Source organism: Ursus arctos, unplaced genomic scaffold (assembly GCF_023065955.2).
Source record: "Ursus arctos isolate Adak ecotype North America unplaced genomic scaffold, UrsArc2.0 scaffold_11, whole genome shotgun sequence".
Classification (NCBI taxonomy): Eukaryota; Metazoa; Chordata; class Mammalia; order Carnivora; family Ursidae; genus Ursus; species Ursus arctos.
The window spans coordinates 36,934,906-36,949,649 of record NW_026622775.1 but is presented as its reverse complement, the minus strand read 5'-3'; the positions used below and the strand labels follow the sequence as shown (position 1 = coordinate 36,949,649).

Here is a 14,744-nt window from a genome sequence, read left to right as displayed (position 1 = left end):
AACCAAGACCTATCAAGTAGTTGTATGAGACCCAGAAAGACTGTTCTGAAAATCTCATCTTACCTCCAGCACCCTTCAAATTGTCCTTGCAATTCCTACTTTAGTCATTTTTTGTGCTCTAGAGTTTTATTAATAAGGCCCCTGTTAATCTACAGAAATATCACTTAGAATGTTTATCCCGTTGTCCCAGTTCACTAATCAGAGCAGTTTCTTGGATCCCCTGTGGTCAGACAGGGCCTAAAGGAAAAGATCGGGGAAGCTCTGATGGTTGTTTCTTTGAAGGCGGGCTTCTCCAGTGAAACTGTACAAATGGAAGATTACTGTGATGCCCCTGGGGATTCAGGAGATGAGAAAAGGAACAAAAGAAGGGCTAATTCAGGCCCAGATGGGAAGACTGTGGGAGAGGGCAGGACAGTTGCCAAGGATGCTCATTCTGCTTCACAACTTTGTTGGAGTCCGGTACTACCCCAGAAGAAAGGAAACAAGGAATAATACTTTTTCAACCACCCCAAATTCATGAAAATTAAAATCTTCCACCATTGTAGCAGATATGCAGGAATTGACCATTCTTAAAATATTCTTTATTTTAATGTTACGTTAACATAGAATGAAGCAAGTTGTACAGGTTAATATAAATTCTTTCAGTCTAACCAAGGGTGTTAGACTGTTATCCACAGTGAAACTCCCTGAACTCCCTGTTTTATTTGTCCTGGCAGTTCACCCTCATTGAAAATTTATGGTGGATTTAGAATGAGATGTTGAACAGGGCCATGCCGACAGTGGGTGCTCCTTAAATGACTGTTGAACTAATTTGAGTCTGTTAGAGACAGGTGACTGTTTGGGGTTGCCCTAAGAAGCTTCTTCCTGGAATGTACTTAAATGCTAAGTGTATTTCTGTGATTAATTGTTCTGTTCTTCAGGATTTAGAAACTTGCCTCTTGAGGACCAAATTACCCTAATCCAGTATTCTTGGATGTGTCTATCATCATTTGCCTTGAGCTGGAGATCGTACAAACATACAAACAGCCAATTTCTCTATTTTGCACCAGACCTAGTCTTTAATGAGTAAGTACCTATTAATTAGCCTTCATAAAATAAGCTGCAGAGTTATTTGTTATGCTTTTTTTTATGATTTCTATACATAATTCATATGTATATTTGTGAAAGAATCCACTGACACTAGCATTTTTAAGAGGAAAAAATCCTATCATTTAAGAATTTAAAAATTACTTTTTGCAGAACTACCATGCACATGTCTGAGTATATATAAATCAGTATATATAGATCTCATATAATAGTATGTGGGAATTGTCCCAAAAGAAAGATGATCCAGTTGGCTCTAAAAACTTGACTGGTACAAAGCCACGATTAATAGAAAACAGTCTCTTTTGGTATCTCCTCCAGTTGAGAAGACTATCTAATTTCTAGGAAATGTGAATGTATGAAGTGCCAGTTTTTGCACGCATTCATAGAGTGGTTCTATTGTTAACAGTATACAGCTGCTCAGTGTGTTTTCATGACACTCCTAATTACCCTTCTTCGCAATCATAAAAAAAGCCAAAATGTTTCTCTGTAGTGAAACGTCTTTAGTTTTATGATGCATTTTAAAAGATCAAAAGAATTGTAAGCGATTTCTTTGGCCGAGAATTCCTTCCTATGTGAAGTTTACATTTCAATACCGTTTGCATTCCACATTAGCGCATTTCGTGTATGTTTGTTTCCAGCCATGTTTCTTTGTCATTGTTGGGTCAAGAAACACCTAATATAAAAAAGGAACATTTGAATTATGATAGTAACCACAGCCATACTCTAACAGATGGCTCTCTCTAGATATGAAAATAGGGGTTTTCAGTAAGGAAACAAGCAGATAAGAAATAGATTGGTGATAAAAGAAAGAAAAGCAATGCAAGAGATTAGAAGTGGACACATAGTGCCAAGAAACCTAAATGGTACCATAGCAATTTCCCTACAAAGTCCAGTTCACTCCAATGTGGTATGCCACAAAGACTGTTTTATTCCAATATAAATTAGGAACATCAGTTGTTGATTCTCAAGGTGACCCTTCTTTTGGCCATTAGTCAGAAAGAATAATTCTACTGCATAATTTTTCACCAAAAGCATGAAGCGAGGCCAAACAACTGACATGCACATTTTCATTTACTTGTTTTCCTCATTAATCAGCTGATATTATTAAATAGTAAGCCTGTTTTCAAATATGGTCTGTAAACCAAAAGAAAAACATGTTCCTTGTTTTAAAAGTGTGGGTAAACAAGAATCTCTACTCCATGCCATCCAGCGTGTCTCCACTTGATTTTAACAGATTTCAGTGATCCGTTCCATCTTATTGAGTACATGTATTAATTTTTTTCCCATAAAATACATATAACATAAAAATTTTCCATGGGAGCCATTTTTAACAGTTCAGTGGCATTAGTTACGTTCACAGTGCTGTGCAACCGTCCCCACCTTCCATCTCCAGGACTTCTTCATCGTCCCAGACAGACACTTTGAACCCCTTAAATGAGAACTCCACAGTCTCCCCCCTGCCCCCAAACATCTGATAACCTCTAGTCCATGGCTTTGCCTATTTAGGTAATTCACACAAGTAGGGTCACACGATATGTAGCCTTTTGTGTCTGGCTTATTTCACGGAAGCATAATGTTTTCAAGTCTCATCCGTATTGTACCATGTATCAGAATTTCATTTTATGGCCGAATGATATTCCAATGTATGTACATAGGATCGATCCTCGTTGTTTGCAGATTCTGCATCTGTGAATTGACCTTCTGGCTACGTTTATTTGTAGCCCTAGAGTCAGTACTCACAGCACTTCCACAGTCCTTCGCAGATGCGCCCAGAGCAGCAATAAATTTGCCTCTCCCGGCATGTACGTTTCAGCTGAGACTCTCTGCCTTTCTGTTTCGGTTCTCATACTGTGAACAAGTGGCCTTTTCATGGTCTATTTACTACCACGTTTTTTGCATTTTTGTGCTTTTTGTTGGTGATTTCACTGTTCAGAATGACCTCTAAGCAGAGTGCTGAAGTGCTATCTAGTGTTCCTAAAGTAAGATGTGCCTTAGGGGAAAAATATAGGTCTTAGATAAGCTTCTTGCGGGCATGAGTTATAGTGCTGTTGGCTTTAAGTTCAATGCTAATGAATCAGCTATATATCTGTTAATAAGGTGCCCTTAAACAGAAATACACATAGAGCAGGATTACGCATAGATCCGTTGATGAAAGTGACCCGTGGCTCTCGAGAACCTAACCCTGTATTTCCCTTGGGGGAACAGTTCAGAATTCACTGATTCAGTGTTTGCTGCAACTTTATAAAATGTAACTACCTTATTTATTTTTACCAAGTAAAGAGCATTGACCACATTTTGTTTACTCATTCATCTGTCAGTAGACACTTGGGTTGTTTACCACCTGTGGCTAATGTAAGTAACGTTGCTGCAAATAGTTGTACATCAGTATCTGTCCCTGCTTTCATTTCTTTTTGGTATATATCTAGGAGTGGAAACTCTGGAGCGTGTTGCAATTCTACGTTAAACTTTTGAGGAGCCACCATACTGTCTTCCCCAGCAGTTATACTATTTTACATTCCCACCAGCAGTGTAACAACAGTTACAAGAGTTCCGATTTCACCACACCCTTGCGAACATTTATTTTCTGTTTTGGGCTTTTTTTTTTTTTTTTAAAGATTTATTTATTTGAGAAAGAGAGAGGAAGAGAGATGGGGGAGGGGCAGAGGGAGAGGGAGAGAGAGAATCTCAAGCAGACTCCCTGCTGAGCACAGAGCCAGACACAGGGCTCTATCCCAGCATCCTGAGATCTTGACCTGAGCCAAAATCAAGAGTTGGACGCTTAACCAGCTGAGCAACCCAGGTGCCCCTGGGTGGTTTGGGTTTTTGGGGGTTTTTGAAGGGTTTTTTTTGGGGGGGGGGTTGGGGGGTTTTTTTTGTTTGTTTTTTTGTTTTGTTTTTTTAATAGCTATCCTGGTAGGTATAAAATGTTTGGGGATGGGATTTTCTTTTATTTTGAAAAATATTTGATATATAACATTTTGTAAATTTGAGGTGTCCATGTTGATTTGAGACATTTATATATTGATTGTAATATGATTGCCATTTTAGCAGATACTGAGCACTTCTGTCAAGTCCCATAATTGTCATTTCTTTCTTTTGGTAAAAGTAATTAAAACCTAGTCCATTAGCAAGGTTGCAGATTATAATACAGTATTTTATACATTCACTTATACTGCACATTAAGTCTGCAGAACTTACTTGTCTACTAGTTGCTAGTTTGTACCTTTAAAACAACATCTCTCCTATCCCCCTGCTTTCACCCCCGGTAACCACTATTGTACTCTTTGTTTTTACAAGTTAGCCTTTTTTAGATTTCATGTATAAGTGATATATAGCATTGTCTTTCTCTGTCTGACTTATCTCTTAGGAGTTGTGAAGTCCTATCTCATTTGGTTTTGATTTGCATTTCCCTAATGACTAATGATGTCAGGCCTCTGTTCATGAGCTTATTGGCTGTTTGTAGATCTTCTTTGGAGAACTGTCTGTTCAAGTCCTTTGGTCACTTGTAATTGGATTGTCTTTTTGTTCTTGAGTTGTAGGAGTTCTTTATATACTCTGGATATTAAACCCTTATCAGAGATGTGATTTGTATATTTTTCCCATTCTGTGTGTTGTCTCTTTGCTCTTGATAGTATCCTTTGAGGCATTTAAAATTAGAGTTTTTAACTTTAATGAAGTACAGTTTATTTTTCTTTTGTTGCCTATGCCTCTGTGTGCTCCATTAGTTTTTAATTGTATGCATTTATCCAAGTATATAGGTTCCCAAAAAAGTACAAAAGTGTAAGAATCCTTTTTAACAAATGAGATTTTGGGGAAAGCAGCTAATATATGAAGCCTAAATTAATGTAATTGAAAGGTTTGGGAAATAAATAAGAAACCAAAAATAGAAAAGGGCATATACACTTTGTGTACATTTGCCTATTGTAAAAAATACTAATAGAGATAAAATGGAAACACAAAAATGGCTTTCTAATGTTATAAATAGTTAAATGTTATGATATGATATAATTATTAGAATGAAAATTTTGTCTCTGTTCTTAAAACTTTGACCTTAACCCCACCCTAGAGTTCTATAGGTTTCTCTCAACTAGAAAGCATAGGGCAGGGCTATGTTTTTCAACATTGAGAAAGGGGAGAACCTACTTCAGAAAACATTTGGAAATCACATAAAACCTTTTGATCAAATCACTCCAACAACAAGAGCTTGATCAGTAGCTCTATCACAGGATGCTATCATAGACCCTGTAATTTTAGGGAAACAATTAAGTTAGAGAGGATGGCCTGCTTCATCCTGCATTTATTGAAGGAGTATTTGCTAACTGTTGTCAATGTTCTGAACAGTGCTTTTAGAATAGGAAGAAGAATGTATATATAGTACCTGCTCATGGAATATACGGTCTGATCGGGGAGACAGATATTGATCAGAGAATCCTAAAATTATGATTTTAAGTATTGAAAGGGAAAGCACTTTGGGGGCAGTTAACGGGAGGTATTGATCTAGTCAGGAAAGCTTCCCTGGTATTGACTAAACTAGTAGCAGCCAGGTGGAGGGAGTACAGGAGGAGGGACGTTGATTGAGGCTGAGGGACCAGCATGTGCAAACCCAGCAGCAGGAAGGAACTCCATGCAGAGCTGTGTAGTGATGGGACACGGAGAGAAATGCAAAGATGTTGAAAGGCGAAATCGCCAGGAATTGCTGGAGGTCAGATTCAGGTAGAGAAAGGGGAGGGGAGGAAGAAATGCGTGTCTAGGATGACTTCCAGGCCTCTGCCTTAAGTGCTAGGTAGGATTTGGTGTCACTGCCTGGGAAAAGGGAGCAAGGGTAGAGGACGAGAGTTTGGAAGGGAGAGTGTGAGCCCAGTTTTAAACATAAGATTGAATTGCCTTTCAAGTATTATTCAAGGAAAGATATTAAATAAGCAGTTATTATACACACCTGAAGCTTAGAGAGAGGTCCCAGCCGAAGATACAAACTTTGGACTCATTTTAGAGGCAGTAAAGGACCTAGTGTGTGCTAGGTCACAGATCCTAAGGAAAGGGAGGGCTTCCAGAAAGAAAGTATGGCTACCAGTGTTAAACGCCATGTGAGTCCAGTGAGCAGTGAACCGGAAAGCTGGAAGCACACCTCCCTCCTTGCCTGTCAACAGCTTACAGTCTTGTCTGCTGAACATGGCCCTATACTTTCCCTCAGCCAGTACCTGGACTTGCAGACCATTCCGCCAGATGAAGGAAGGAGTTGGCATTTTGTGCAAGGAAGTAACATACGCCCTTCAGCCGAGGGTCTGATCAGCTCTCATGGGATCCTCCCTTGCTCTCGCATTAAACCTGCACTGGCTCAGGCCACCTCTCACCTGCGTCGGCAGCTCACTCCTAGGTGTCTGTATCCCTACTTTGTCTCCCTGGTACCTCCTCATTGAAACCACGAGTTCTGTCATCATTAGTTTTTAATTTCCACCACCTGGCATGGTGTCCAAGGCAAAGTAGGAACTCTATCGATATTTGCCGAATAAATGAATTATTGAACAAATGAACCAATCTATTAATTAGTCTATAAGACGCTTTCTAAGCTATCATTGCTACTTATGAGGATGACGTTTGTGATAAAGAAGTGTGATAGGGGATGCAGTGTTCATGCCAGAAGCTTTGCTATATTTAAAACCGTGAACAAAACTTTAATAGTTGATCCTTTGTGTTTGCCTTCTCCTGTGAATCAGATCTGAAAGTTCCCAAAGAGCTTATCCTTACGCTGTGTACTGGCTTTATTGGAGTTGGAGGAAAGGTGGGGAGCAGGGAATAATTAAGGAAAACAGTCTTTCCCATATTTTTTTATTAAACATTGGGGTGAAGATATGAGTTAATACTTTAAATTAGCATAGAACTTTTCTTATTATAAATGCGAAACTTTTCAAATATGTATTAAATGATTAATTATTCAATTGTACCTTGAAACAGCTTATCATATATTGCTACAGATCGCTGCAAGTATTCAAATTTCTTATCAATTCAGTACACATATTAAAACTCCCATTTAAGCCTGTAATGAAATTTCTTCCAATTTTTTTTTTTTTAATTTCTGAAAGGCAGACGCAGTGTTACCACTCTCTTTGAAGTCTTGGCCAGTATTTTAGAATTAAAAGTATATTTAAAAGCATGTTTATATTGTCTCAAGTGGTAGCCCAACAAAATGGTTTTTGAATGATCTTTCACTGCCTTTGTGGTTCCTGAACCTTTATTTTGTTTATTTATTTGGTTGGGCGACAGTAGGAGCAAGAGTTTAAGTCTTGGTGCCACTTTCTGAGCCCCTCAGAGTGAGCGCTGAGTGTGTTTGCCCCGGGACTCGAACTCCTTAACCTCAGCTCTGTAGTGGCGGAGGGTGTACCCCTCCCCCGGGCATTGGCTGTGTGATGGCAACACCAGGAGGGAAGTAGACTCAGTATCAGTCATTTCCTGTTTCATGGAGTGCGTCTGTCCCTGTTGTATCCCCAGTGGCACTCACTGTGTTGCCATGGTCCAGTTGTCCTTAGTGAGGGGCTGTCCCCAGGCCACAGTGCCCCTAAGGACCCTCTGCACCTAAGGTCCCAAAGCTCTGGTAGGCCTGGCTCATCCTCAGGCTGTGTATTCCAAGGCCGTGTCACTGTTGTGCCGGCTGGGATCAGGGTGTGCCCATGAAGGCCAGGAGTGGATGGAGTTAGAACATGGCAGGCCTCACCCACCCCTCCCAAGGCAGCATGGTTGCTATTCCTGAGGTGACTTCTGTGCCTGGACCCTCGTTCCAGCAGGGTGAGAGCCAATGATGGGTGGGGGACAGGAGTTCTGATGAGAGGAGCCATGGAAATAGGATGAGCCTGGGTCAGCTTCCCCTTCACTGGCTTCATTTACTTTTCCTCCTCTATCCCCAGAGGCTCTTCCCCTCTTCTCTTCCCTTTCTGTGGCTTTCAAACAGGATTTCTTACTTCCCCTGTGCTCACTGGGACACTGTTCTGTGTAGTTTCCAATATCTGACCTCCACCCTTTCCCTCTCCCTTTCCTCCTGCTCCTTCTGCTCCCCCCCTTCCTTCCTCTTTCTCCATCTCTTTCTGTCTCTCTCTCTCTCTGTCTTACACACACACACACACACACACACACACACCTCTACCCCTACCTCCTGTCTTCTGAGATTTCTTCTGTTTTTTTTCTTCTGGGTCAGTATGAAAAGATAAACTGAAGGAACAAAAGTCCCCCTTCTGTGCCTTATCTTTCCACTGGACCCTATGGAAACCCAGGCCCTGTTCTACCAGCTAGAGGGCCAAGGACTGTGGCAGAATGGTGCGGCCATTTTGTGTGTAGGACAGGAGCCACAGCTCCCCCTTTAGAGGGCGCACGTGCTGCCCTTCTCCCAGTGGTTCCCACCACCCCCTGCTGTTTGCACCTGGCTCTTTTCACTCATGCCCAGCCCCTGTACACTATTGAGATTGACACTCCTGAACAAAAAAACAATGTCACAAATTAGAAGATGGTCAATCCTTGCCTGCAAGTGGCAGAAACATTGCAGAATGGGATTACCTTCCTGTTGCACAAAGATAAGGTGTGGAGGACATCTTGCCACCTGAAGGAGACAAGGCAGAGGGAACTGTAGGCAAAGGTGCAATGAAACCTGAGGATATTTTATAAGCTACAAATGAGAAATAGGCATTCAGTCATATATGGAAGCAAAGGAAGGGTAGGTGCAGAACAAGAGGTATTTCTTCCCTTCTTTTTTCTCCCAATTTGGAAACAGTATTTCTTTCCCTTAGTCAGCTAGCATAGTGATAAGCAGTAGAGTCAGAATAAAAAGTTACTTCTAGACATTTCCAGCAGTGGAGAGGAGGGAAGTTCTTAAATGGGCAGCTTGACGGTGGATGCTGCTTCTGGGTTACTGCTCACATTAAGGAAAGTTCTTGAAATGAGCATGCAGGAGTCAGGGATTGCCCTTTCCTGAGAAAGGCGAGAACACTGAAGAGTATTAAGACTAGACCTGTAGATAGACCTTCTAACTCATTCCTCGACCCATCTTCTTTTTCACCAAACCCTGCCTTCTCATTTTGGACTGTTCTTGGGAGAAGGAAGTAAGTGATATTTATTCAGTCCATTCATCCGACAAATATTTCTTGAGCAACTTCAGTATACCAAGCCCTGTTGTAGGCACTGGGAATACATCAGGAAGAAGATGGAGTTCACGCTCTGGTGGTGGGTGGGTATCGGGATAGCAGAAGTGGGGGTCGCAAGGTGAAGAAGTCCTGCCTGCTGTGTCTCCAAGGACTGTAACTCAGGGAACCAAGCTTCATCCTTGTGTACAACCACCAAAAAGTGGTATTTAAAATAATAAGGTGAAGTTTGGATTCTCTCAGAAGATTTATGAGCGCCCTTGGTTAGCCACATTGACCTCCTCATGGTGCCTTGAATGATCTAAGCTCATCCTGTTCTCTGACCCTTTCCACCTGCTATTTGTTCTGGGCAGGAGGATGGTCCTTTCTTACCTTCTTGTCTCAGCTGGAAATATGCCTTATTCAGGAGCCTGACCACCAGATCTTGAGAGACCCATCTGCTCAGTCCCTCCCCATTGTAGCACGTTTACTTTCTTTGTAGTAGGTCTCCTGCTGCCATAACGTAGACTCAGAGAGGGCAGGAAACTGGCCTGTCTGGTTTATCTTTGTATACCCAGCACCTAGAATACTATCTGGCATTAGTAAGTGCTTGATGAACTAATTAATTTTAAAATGCTATTTTCAGCATTTTTTCCTGCTGCTTCTCTGCATAAACGCTCTGCAAGCTAAATTAACCTTTCTCTTCCCTTAGTTCTTTCTTTCCACTGCTGTGCCTTTGCTCCTAACTTTTTCCTTTTCTCTCCCGCTCACTCAACCCAAAGGACACCTCCTCTCTGGTGACGTCTGTTACCTTCAAAATCAAGAGGGACTTTTTGCCCCAAATCTCTTTTTTCTATATCAATTATTTGCTGCTTTTTGTGTTTTATATACGTTTTCACTCCAGATATACTGTAAACTTCTAGAGCACAGGAAGCATACCTGAAAAAAATTTTCCTTGATGTTTAGCAAAATGCTTTTTACATATTGGCACTCAGTGGCTTTTTTTTTTTTTTTTTTTGGTCTGTTAATGAGTTTTCTTTCTAGTACAAGGGTCAGATGCAAGATTTCTGATATGGGTTTATTCTACAATGCTTTTGGGGCATAGCATGTGAACTTAATGAAAAAGATTCATTTTTTGTAGGGTTCTTTCAAATTTTACTTCAGGAACATTGCTATATGTTAATATTTCTGGCATGTTGCTTCTTGTCATGCACTCGAGAAGTTTCCTAAGTAGTTAATGAAGCTGGGTAATTGCCAGTATAGTATGAAATTAAAACAAAAATGGGGCTGTAAATGGAACGCACTGTTTACGCTCCATAGAACTACAGAGGTTGCACAGAGTAGTCTTTTTTGGGAGGGGGTTTGGGGGGTTGGGTTTTGGGGATTTTTCTGGGTTTTTTGTTGTCGTTTTGTTTTTTATAACCAGTCTCCTGTTGAAAACACTTGCCTTTTTTTTTTTTTTTAAGATTTATTTATTTGAGAGAGAGAGAGAGAACCTGAGCAGGGGGAAGGGCAAAGGGAGAGGGAGAATCTATAAGCAGACTCTGCACTGAGTGTGGAGCCCCACACAGGGCTCGATCTCACAACCCTGAGATCATGAGCTGAGCCCAAATCGAAAGTCAGATGCTTAACCAACTGAGCCACGCAGCCACTGCGAGACTGCACCAAGCAGTAATGATGCAAGAAATATGTCCAAGCTTTACTCTGACTAACTAGAGGGAGCTATTTTTTATTTTGAATAAAAGTCAAAACCAGTTTAAGGTCACATGTTATCTGTAAAAGGTTTAGTGTGGCTAATATTAGCATGTTGCTTTGTATTTCAGTTAACATGCCCAAAGACTTTGACTCTTGAGCCAAAAATACTCTTCCTTTCAATACAAAATAAAATCACTGGAATGAATTTCTTTTTTTTTTTTTTTTTGAAAAATTGATAAACAGAGAAAAATTAATTTTGGTGCAGTGATTACATGGTAAGATTGGGGCAGGTGGTGAGGAATGGATTAGTTACAAAACTGAGGAGAGCGCGAGGCTTCCCCCCCCTTGACAGAGATCATCATAGGTAGTGTCTCTGATCACCCCCCTCTAGACTGAAGGAAGAGAACACACTCGAATGTGTCTTGATACATAGTGTTCGGTGAACTTTCATCTCTGCACACTTCTAGAACCAAAACCTCATGATTATCCATTTTTATTGTATCATACAGGAGAGATGATTTGGGTTTTAATCCCCCATTTCCACCCATGAAACCTGAGCAAGTTAATAGAGTTGTGTATCTGGAGGGCTCTGAAGAGGGTAATTTTTGAGAGGGGGCCTTCTGGCATCAATACTTTTCTGAAAGAAACAAGTAGAGAAAGGAAAGAAAAAAAGGGGGGGCCATATTTGGTGACCTTCAGCCTACTTATTAAAGCTCATCTGTGGGGTGCCTGGATAGCTCAGTTGGTCAAGCATCCAACCTCAGGTCATGATCTCAGGGTCCTGGGATTGAGCCCCATGTCGGGCTCTGCAGAGTCTGCTTAAGATTCTCTCTCTCCCTGGGGCGCCTGGGTGGTGCATTCGTTAAGCGTCTGCCTTTGGCTCAGGGCGTGATCCCGGCGTTCTGGGATCGAGCCCACATCACGCTCCTCCGCTGGGCGCCTGCTTCTTCCTCTCCCACTCCCCTGCTGTGTTCCCTCTCTCGCTGGCTATCTCTCTCTCTGTGTCGAATGAATAAATAAAATCTTTAAAAAAAAAAAAAAAAGATTCTCTCTATGCCTCTCTCCTCCTTCAACCCCTGCACGTGCGTGCACAACTCTCACTCTCTCTCAAAATAAATAAATAAATCTAAAAAAAAAAAAAATCTCATCTGTGTATCTGCAGTAGGAGTACTGCCCCAGCCAGGGTCCTTATTTACAGATGTGGCAACCTTTGTCTAACGGCCTCTCACCTGTGCTCATGCAATTGAAATAACCACTGCCTCAACAGAATCAATGGAATCCGTAGTTTATAAACTCCTAATTTCTGTTTTGCTGCAGGTGTGATATCACTCTCTGTCTTAGTCAGCTGGGGCTGCTAATACAAAATACCACGGGCTGGGTGGCTCGCACGGCAGACATCCATTCCTCACGGTTCTGGAGGCGGAAGGTCTGAGATCAAGGTGCCTGTATGGCTGTGTTCCTTGAGGGCCCCCTTCCTGGCTTACAGACAGCTGCCTTCTCACTGTGTCCTCATATGGGGAAGAGAAAAAGCTCTGGTGTCTCTATTTCTTCTTCGTTCTTTAATCCCACCATGGGGGCTGTACTCATCTCAACGTATTTACTCCCAGAAGCCTCACCTCCTGCTGTTATCACCTTGGGGGTTAGGATTTCAACGGAGGAATTTGGGGGAACACAGCATTCAGTCTGTATCATCTCCACTTACATGGATAATAGGGTACAATCAGATGGTTTAGAGGGGGTTGTGAAGGATGATGAGCGGGTGCTTCTAGAGCTTTTGTTTACATAAGTTATATCTATTCATATTTACCCGTCTTAGAAATTAAAACAAATTTTTAGAATATGGTTTTATCATTCACTTTAAAATAGCAAATACATATTATATAAATAACATAAACAGCATAGCATAAATATTTTATGGAAAATAGCTTTTTTAACAAAAGAAAAGTATTAAAAGAATGGCAGTCTTATGCTTTTTTGTGAATCCTTTCAATCTGACGTAAATGAAGACAGTTGCATTCCCTTGTCTGCTGCTCATACTCAGTGGCTTCGTATTCTCCTGGGCTTAGGGGAAGCCTCACTTGTGGTCTGGATCTCTGTTTGTTCATTCAGGAAAGACTTTATCTCTCCTCCATGTCGGACAGTGACACCTGACCAGAACGTGGTCCTCATGCTTTAAGGGCTCTCAGTCTAGTAGCAGAATACTTACGGAGCCTACTGTGTGCATTTTCTGTACTTGATGCTTTTATATGAACCGTCTTGTTTAGAGACAGTCATATTTTCAGGCAGATACTATTATCACTGCTTTATAAATAATTCAGCCGCCTCAGACAGAGAGAGGTTCAGTAGGGCTATCCAAGATCACGTAGTCGCTGAGAGGTGGATCTCGGGTTTGAGCCCAGCATTTCCCTGGAAGTTCATACTATTCTCCTTATGCCGTATGTCTCCACACATCTACAGAGTAATGGAGATGGAAGGGTCTTCAGGGTCCCTTCCAACCTCCTATTGTTTATGATTCTGCTTTACCACAAGATAACTTATTCTTATAGCTATGAGAACTTGTGACTAAAATGAGGCCAGTTAAAAGGGAGGACAGTATTATAAGGGAATATTCTAATTGCTTCCCCTAACGTGAAATTTATGTCATTCTATTGTTTAGCTCAAAACAATTATGACCAATGGCTAGCGTTTCACGGGTCATTAATAAATATTGAGAATATTTACAATGTGCAAAGCACCATGGCGACTATTGTAAGGAACCCAAAAATTTTCGTCCTCCAGAATTCTGTCGTGTGGTTGGTGAGTTAAGACCCAGACACAAGAGTAGTGGCCCAACAGGGTGAAGTCCACATGACAAGCGTGACGAATAAGTTTTATTGAAGATGGGGGCCCCAGGAGTTTAGAGAGAAGGTGATTTCCCTGGGCTGAAGTGACCAAAGAAAGCCGCCTGGCAGAATTATCTGGCTTTGAAACTTGTGTTAGCCTCCAAAGAAGGGTGGGCACAGTGAACACAGTGCTCTGCGGTCCAGGCGTGAGGCGTTGTACCTTGAGCAGGAAAGGGGATGAGTCTCTGAAATTCAGAGTTGAAGTTACCGAACTGTGCGTCGGACATGAAGAAATGCAGGCTCACACTTCAGAATGGACGGGGCTGTTTCTTTCCCGCGCTCCTTTTCTTCTTGCTAGTTTTGTTTTCCCTAACTTCCTTTCCGCCATAACTGACACTTATTTTTTCTTTCTTGTCCCAGCCTTCCACTTCTGCTTGACCCTTTCTCCTTCCCTCCATTCTCTGGCTTTCTCTTTTCCTTTTTCTCCTCTATCCTCTTCCCCCTGTGATTCTACAGCCCTTCACTATCTCTCATTTACCAAATAAAAATGTTACGTCCCATTGTCAGCTTAGCTTTTAAACTGAGACATAATTGACATGTAACATTGTATTAGTTGCAGGTATACAACATGATGATTCCATATTTGCACATATTGCAAAATGATTGCCACAGTAAGTCTAGTTAACATCTGTCATCGTAGTTACAAAATCTTATTCTTGTGATGAGAATTTTTAAGACCTACTTTCTGAGCAACTTTCAGATATGCAGTACAGTGTTACTAACCAGTCACCGAGCTGTACGCTGTTGTCTTAGTTTTGAAATTAGGTGTCTTAAGGCTGTCGTACACCTTTGCAGGGGGAAGAAAAACATAAACACAAAAAGTTGCTTTTTCTGCTTCATATGACCTTTGTGCTCTTTTCTTTGGGGTGGTAACCCGAAGTGGGAAACTTTTTCACTCACAGTCCACCAGTCTTGGTCTTGGTGTTAAAATCATTGAAATTCTGTTTCAGAAGTTACTCAGAGGAGTGATTTTGCTTTT

General features: G+C 41.3%; 1 protein-coding gene across 4 annotated transcripts in view; it reads left to right on the top strand.

Moving 5' to 3' along the window:
- Positions 1 to 14,744, top strand: part of NR3C2 (nuclear receptor subfamily 3 group C member 2) — a 323,747-nt gene that overhangs the window by 255,417 nt on the left and 53,586 nt on the right. For all 4 annotated transcript variants that reach the window (XM_057310111.1, XM_044384353.3, XM_026499446.4 and 1 more), the window contains exon 6: positions 921 to 1,065. In XM_057310111.1, coding sequence (XP_057166094.1) covers positions 921 to 1,065 — 145 coding nt within the window. The remainder of the gene's footprint in view (positions 1 to 920; positions 1,066 to 14,744) is intronic.